The sequence below is a fragment of the Limulus polyphemus genome, unplaced genomic scaffold, assembly GCF_000517525.1.
Source record: "Limulus polyphemus unplaced genomic scaffold, Limulus_polyphemus-2.1.2 Scaffold740, whole genome shotgun sequence".
NCBI lineage: Eukaryota > Metazoa > Arthropoda > Merostomata > Xiphosura > Limulidae > Limulus > Limulus polyphemus.
In genome coordinates, this window is record NW_013666350.1 from 38,146 (window position 1) to 45,798 (window position 7,653).

The 7,653-nt window shown below is 35.1% G+C and overlaps 1 protein-coding gene across 4 annotated transcripts in view; it reads right to left on the reverse strand.

Moving 5' to 3' along the window:
- The window catches only part of LOC106460278 (netrin receptor UNC5B-like), an 80,724-nt gene that overhangs the window by 11,380 nt on the left and 61,691 nt on the right, over nt 1-7,653 (reverse strand). For all 4 annotated transcript variants that reach the window (XM_022386953.1, XM_022386955.1, XM_022386954.1 and 1 more), the window contains 5 exons: nt 5,694-5,894; nt 5,033-5,182; nt 4,525-4,626; nt 3,053-3,225; nt 2,513-2,749 (listed from right to left, as the gene is read on the reverse strand). In XM_022386953.1, coding sequence (XP_022242661.1) covers nt 2,513-2,749; nt 3,053-3,225; nt 4,525-4,626; nt 5,033-5,182; nt 5,694-5,894 — 863 coding nt within the window. The remainder of the gene's footprint in view (nt 1-2,512; nt 2,750-3,052; nt 3,226-4,524; nt 4,627-5,032; nt 5,183-5,693; nt 5,895-7,653) is intronic.

Sequence of the window (7,653 nt, forward strand, 5' to 3'; positions counted from 1 at the left end):
AAGCCGTCTCCAGCCATTATTAGTCTCAAAGTGAGTTCCTCGTCATCGAACTGTAGAACTTAGTTTCGTGTATTTTAAGTATAAGAACAAGCAGTTATTTATTGTCCCCAATTTCGTTTGTAACGACAGCGATAAAACGATAAACTAGTTATCAGTGTAATCTAATGGGAAAAGAGTTTTAAGACTGTACCAAAAGAAAATTTTGGTGGCTAAGTCAAATGGGATTTATTGTTTTGGAATGGAAGTATTTCTCATGCTCCTTAAATTTTACCTTGATGTAACCACGGCTTTGTAAAATGTATAGATATAGCATTCTAAGAACATAAATGTGAGAGTGAAGAATAATGCATAACAATACGCCAATCACACTATATATGTCATATCCAGTGCCAACGAGGTCTTTCGCTCAATACCAGAGTTGGCCAGGCCGTTTTGTAGACAACAAACACAGCAATGGTTGAACCGTTATTTATACCACCAACTTGCATGAACAACAGTTCTTATGGTGTGAACTCGAAAAGTTAGTGAAGTATAATTTTTATCAGTTTTATATGCGTTTTTTTATGTTTTTAAGAAAAAAAATGATTATGAAGAGTTTGTTTGTTGTTAAGCAATGGGCTGTCTGTCAGTTTTTAGCATTATAAGCGCCCCTAGTGGCACAGCGGAATGTCTGCGAACTTATAACGCAAGAATCCGGGTTTCGATACCCGTGGTGGACAGAGCACAGATAACTCATTGTGTAGCTTTGTGCTTAATTACAAACAAAGCATTATAAGCTTTCAGACTTACCGCTGTGCGAATGGTAGCGTTTGTGAAGAGATAAAAAAAACTTTAATAAATATCTATTTTTACAATTAATTTTTTTGTTTTTTATTTTTATATAGCCTTGATTAGACGAAATTGCACCCTGTCTCTTTTTCTTTTGCGACAATAATTGGTTGAGAAGTCATTAAACTTGCAAGAACGTGTGATATCGACTCTGCACATTTAGAACAGCTGGCGATGAAGTTAGATGAGTACAGATAAGTTTATATGGTAAGTAATAAACATTTTGAGTTTTACTTATCAGATGAAATCGGAATTTATAGTTTATTTGAAATTATAGTAAAAAATAAATTAGGAAAATCTCATAAGAAAAACAACAGCTTCATAATAAAAGTACAACTGACAATTATGTTAAATAAATCAATTTACTCATAGCTAAAGACCGCCCTCCTTACGAACCTCTTTAGACCTGAAATTATTCTAATTTATACATTTAAAAACTCGGCTGTTTGTTAAGAATGGTTATTACTGTTTCATGCAACTGATGATACTATAGCATTAGTTAATCAATATCTTTGTAACACTAATTTCAGATTTCGCTGAAGGTGGAATAAGTGTATTCCAAAACATTCGAATCTTATAAATAAAAATGTTTCATGTTTTGTTAACCGTCTTCATCTTTGCTTGGCTCTAAATCGTAAAGTTTCGGATGAGTAAAATATTTTTGTTTATAAAGTTTAAGCAAAGAAATACTCGTACCCCCGGCGGAGCAGCAGTAAGTTTACGGACGAACAACGCTAAAATCTAGGGTTCAGTTCCTCATCGTGAACAGAGCGCAGATAGCCCATTGTGTAGCTTTGCGCTAAACAAATACCAAACCAAACTTGCAAAACTGTTAAAGAAAGAGTTTGTTATACTGTTAGATATCTGGGAAAGAGCATTAACTTTTTAGTGTTGTGTTATGTTCTGCCGTTCGATGGGTTCTAAAAATAATGAGAAGTTCAGCTCATATAAAGATAGAGAATTGATTTCTTCAGTAAACATTTGCTACCGCCATGTCCACTTGTAGGCCTAATTTCATAGATACACTTTTGAAAATAGACTATAGACCTAACTTCAAATACAAAGTTTCAACAGAAATTCTGAAAATTAAGATACGTCTAACTTACTTATAGCAATAGATTTATTTGTAAATTCTTCACTAATCAATGGCATGGTTTCGTTGTTACTAAAAACAAAGCTAAAAAAGAGGCTATCTGCGCTCTGCCCACTACGGGTATTGAGACCTGCCCTTTAACGTCGTAAGTTTGCTGATTTGTCGCTGATCCACTGGGAGGTGAGGCTCGCTATTCAAGCAACCACAAATACGTTGACTCATTGACTAACTTATTAAAGGGATCACAAATAACATACATAGTAATTCTCACTGAACTGAATAACTTTTCTGACATTGAACTGCTTGTGTAATTATATTGCATTCGTATTTCCTCATATTACACGAAACTTCTCGATCATAACGTCAAGCGCCCTCAAGAAAACAGACTTCTAAATTAAAATTTACAAAATATGCATTACAATATTAACATAGAATTAAAATTTTGTACTATTCATCGCCAAGATTTCACATATTGTTCGATTAATTGAAAAAGTTATATCTTAAGCTTTTGTTCTGTATATATATATATATTTATCGTAATGTATAGATATACGCACTGCCACTTAACACAAATGTTATTACAGTACAAACCTGTAATGCAGCACTTGTATTTTCCACGCAGTACAAACGTATATTATAGTCCACGGAGGAATGTACTGATGGAGCGAAGGCTGCCAATGAAAGAGACTTAATAGCCTTTTGGTCCGGCAATGACTCTCCAACCAATACATAACGAGCCAAGTGATCCGTAACTATATTACAATGTTGTGGCTCTAAGTGACAGTAAAGTGGGGTGTTGACAGTCTCTTGGCCTAAGGTAACAATTTGCTGAAATATCACAAAAAACATTAAGAAATTAATAAAAAACTGAAGGTTTATAATAAGATACAAAACGATTAAGCCCACACTAAGTCTCGAATAATGACATAAGGTAATATGGTAGAATGCATGTTTTTAGGCCGTTTTGTGCAAGTAAAAAAAGGTAAAAATTAAAGTGGAATTATAATCTAGTATATGACGAAAGCTGAAAATAACGCTAACTACGTCATTACAACATAAATGTATTTGGAAAACTTAAAACCTAGTATTTAAAAGAGTTAGTTATGATTATGATAACTTAAAAACACTTACCCTCCAGATCAGATTTTCTTCATCTCGGCTGTAGGTGTCGCTACAATAGACACCGATGTTCCACTTACAAGGGGCAAGATTGGCACAGTGCTGAAAGCTGATAACCAATGGTTTTTGTAAACTAATACCAGGTGGCCCAATCTGCACAACTGGACTGAGGACAGTTTGTTTATCTGTAAACGTAAAACAACAGAATGTATCAGTGTTATACTTATGGAATTTACACTTTTGTAAATGAAAACATTTATGGGGAAAGTTTTTCATCATATTTTAACCTCATTTATTCTATAATGAAACAAAGAAACAGTAAACAGTAAACAGGTTGATTTTCCTTCTCTTTTGACAGTTATAAAATATTATAATATTTATTCAAGACATTTTCTTTTTATATATAGTCAGTTGTTTTTATTTCTTGCAAAAAGAAATCCATTATCAAATTAAAGGGATTAAAACCTGTTATTAAATATACAACCTTAAATAAAGAGTAGATTGTTTAGCTTCACATGTGTATAGTAATAAAGACATTTTTTAGTTCCACGACAAACAAAACTGCTAAATAATTTTAGATTTTTAAAAAATATACAAGTTCAAGGCCTGTTCCGAAACAATACATAGAAAAACCTCCATGAACGCAATAAAATGTTCGATCGCTCGTCAATAACCTAAGCTGCTCGTTAGCTTTTCAATGTTTGTACTCATACACAAGTTAATTTAATTTTTAGATGCTAGATCAGTATATTCTACAGCGTTTCGATTTCATGAACATACATGGATGTTTGACATGTCTACAAAGAAACTTACTACCTTTCATACGTATTTATTTCTGACCTTATTAAAGTTGCTATTTACCAAAGAACTGATTTGGATTGTAACTTTGCAGTCATATCAAAGTCCTTGTAGTGGTATAGAAACGTTTGATTAGAAAACAAAAGGGAATCCTCAATAGCTGCGGCACTTGAAATTTTTTTAGACAGGATTAGAGTAAATTGATCTGTGGCCCTTTTTTTCCCTTTTTATTAGCTATATATTTGTGCGCCAGCAATGCCAAGCGTGAGGCGTGCGTATACTCAATTCAGTTTTATTACTCATCAGAATCGCTACCAGCCTACCCTCAATTTGAAATTATTTTAGACATGATAAGAATAAATTAATCTATGAGACCTTGGTCGTGATCAAATACACCAATCGAAAGGATTTGACCTCCTGATTTAAAAACTGTAATTAGATCTCAAATCAATCAAGAGATGACGCAGCTATGAAATAAAAGTATGTACTTGAATAGAAAGAATTAGAAACTCAGAGCCGTTCTATGTTCCGCTACGCCGCGGCAAAAAATAAGAACAAAAGAGTGAGAAAGTAAAAAAATAAATATATATATATTCATGTGGGGTGGTAAGGTCGTCTTTATCACGTGTTTGAAAAAACAAAAACAGATCGTCTTTATCACGCTTGTGGTCGTCAGCAATCCTTACCACTTAACTTTGGTCGGTCCTTGTCCTCCATTAAGAGAGTCACATACATTTTTTCTTTAACTCCTTTCTTTACTGCACCGTTGGGTACAGTAACAGAAATTCCTGAGGAACAACATAAAAACACAACAAATCAACTTATGATTAAAGTAGCCTATGTTTTTTGAAAGACAAAAATGAAACAAAAACTATTATTTGTAAATTAATTGGGCTAATGTCAATGACTAATCAACATATTCCTAAAGTTTTTAGATATGAAATAAACATTATTTATACAAAAAACAAATATAAATATACTTATAGAAATGAAATATTAATAGATAACAGAAAGCATCCATATTCCCTTATTCGATTCTCTTTAACAACACCTTCAAAAGTCTCTTCTTCGTTTAGGTGTTTATACTGAACAGTTCAAGTTTATATTATATTTCACAAACACACATAATGAATGTATGTAAGACACCTGTTATTAGGACAAAAACGAAACTTTCAAATAGCCTTACAGTCTTACCGAAGTGAGGCAGCGACACTCTACCTCCATCTTTAGTGAAAACTTTACACGATAAACGTTCAGTATCGACACCAGGTAGCAGCACGGCAGATGTTGTTGAGTTGCGGGTTGAAAATACATTTGAAAAATACATGGAACCTGACCGTGATCCTGCATAGATAGGGTGAAATATAAATCTTACATATGTATGTGTTATGGAGATTTCGTTGCAGGAAGCATTCAACACATTTTTGACACAGAAAATATATAAAATTAAATTTACTTGAAGAAATAGGGTTGTTCACAAATCACAAATTTTATTTAATACGTTGAAACCTTCTACAAGTTTTTCCAGTTCCCGTATTATGTTAAGGAAACATTTTGTAAACATACGAAGTCGGATTTCAGCACGAATAAGTCGTAATAGCTGGCAAACTAATCTAATTCTGTGCACACATAAATTACTTTGTATTGTTATTCTTCTTGTTCTGCAGTACTCCAGTTCCTTTAAGTAATCGGCTAAAATATACTCTATTTGCATCCTTTATTCGAAAGAACAATACAGCCTTTCTAGTTATTTCTTTTGTTCATTCAACTGGCCATTCATAGTGTCATGTGTATCAAGAATATTGATGTCCTTATTCTTGCACTTTATGTGAGAAAAACTACTCCACACCCTTACCTGAAACTGGCAAATCTCTGCAAGGATGTTTATCTGTAGAATTAAGCATACTGAATCGTTGGGTTGCAAAGAAAGCTACATTCGGAGTAGTGAGTAGATCTGATTTTTCACTACCATTCAATTCTCTGTGACTTTCCTGACGTAAGTGTGGAGGTACTCTCAAAATACTTTGCGTCAGGTCAGGTTGGACTGCAACAAAACCTGTTGAATAACAAAAAAGTAATGCCCCACATAACCCATCTGAAACAACTGGAAAGAGATGTCTATTGTTCTTTTCTTGGAAGAATATTCACAATAGTTTGTATATTTTGATATAAAGTGAATGTTTTATCGAAAAAAAAAATCTCTAGTAAAAAATCCATCCTATTTTTCTAAATATTTAAGAATAGTTTTGGTCATTTGGCTAAATTCCTTATTCTTTAATTGTTATAGAAATATTTAAATCTTTTTACTTCTTTCTATTTTCAAGGGTATAAATCTGAATTTCCAACAGAGGAGCATGCCATAATAATTGCGTGATATTTTATTCCGAATATTACAGTTCCTTGTTCCGTTCCGTTAGTTAAACGGCAAGAACTTGAGCTCCTGATCATTACGTGACAGAAATGATATGTGAAATGTTCGGGACTATTGAATTGCTATTGGGCTGGGTTAGAATGTTTTTACGAGAAACGTACAAACTTACCTCTCCGATGTTATTCTATTTAAGCAGTTAAGGTGGGGAAAAAAAACCTAGTATTTTTGTTTTATTCATATTAGTTATGGTCAGTTTCTTGTAATTTCCGGTCATGTATTAGATTACCTTGCGCATGAAATATCTTTACGGAAATCAAATTTACGTATGTCCAATTAATTTGATAAACATCACGAGCTAAGCATGTTCGGTCTCCTGGTGACGAAGAAAAAAAATCAATAATAATCTGAACAACTGCAAAATGGAAACCTGTCAGAAAGTAATGTTGATACAAAAAGTTGGCCCGGCATGGCCAGGTGGTTAGGGCGCTCGACTCGCAATCTGCGGGTCACGGGTTCGAATTCCCGTCACACCAAACATGCTCGCCCTTTCAGCTGTGGAGGCGTTATAATGTGACGATCAATCCCACTATTCGTTGGTAAAAGAGTAGCCCAAGAGTTGGCGGTGGGTGGTGATGACTAGCTTCCTTCCCTCTAGTCTTACACTGCTAAATTAGGGACGGCTAGCACAGATAGCCCTGGTGTAGCTTTGCGCGAAAATTCAAAACAAACAAACAAACAAACTTCCTGCCACTTTTGGGTGTTTCTAGCAGTATGACACGGTGCTCCATCTTCCTGGAACAACGTTGTGTTCTTGTCCACGAAACCCAAGGAATAAAGTGGCGAGAGTCCTTCCTCCAATATTTCGACGTATTTCGCAAAATTTATGTTGCCAACGCACTCCACTAAGCTCGATCTCCCACCAACCCAAACAGCTCCCCAAACCATCACTCTGAAACCACCATGCTTCACTGTTGGCTGCAATCTGTTGAGCCAAAACTCTTGGTGAGGCATTCTCCAGACCCATATCCTTCCACTGTCCGAAAATTGAGCGAATCTTGATTCGTCTGAGAACAATTCGGTCTTCCAAAAGTCCAGAGGCTTGGTCATCATATCACTTGCCCACTTCTTTCGTCTGACTATGTTGGCAGGTCTTAATAAGGGCTTCCGTCTAGCTGCTCTGCAACGATAACCCAATCTGTGGAGAATCCGTTTAACAGATTTCGGGCTCATCCCACCAACTTTGGCCACTTCTGCAGTCGTTAATCTGGGATCCATTTCGCTGCTCCTCTTGACAGCCCTTTTTATCCTCTCCGATGGACCAGTTGTGTCCTTGCCGTGTTTCCTGAACTGCACGATGATTCTGTCGATTGTCGAAAGCGGCATTCCCAAACTCTGCAAAATTTGCCGCTGACTTATTCTACCATCTGCTTGACCAACTATCCTT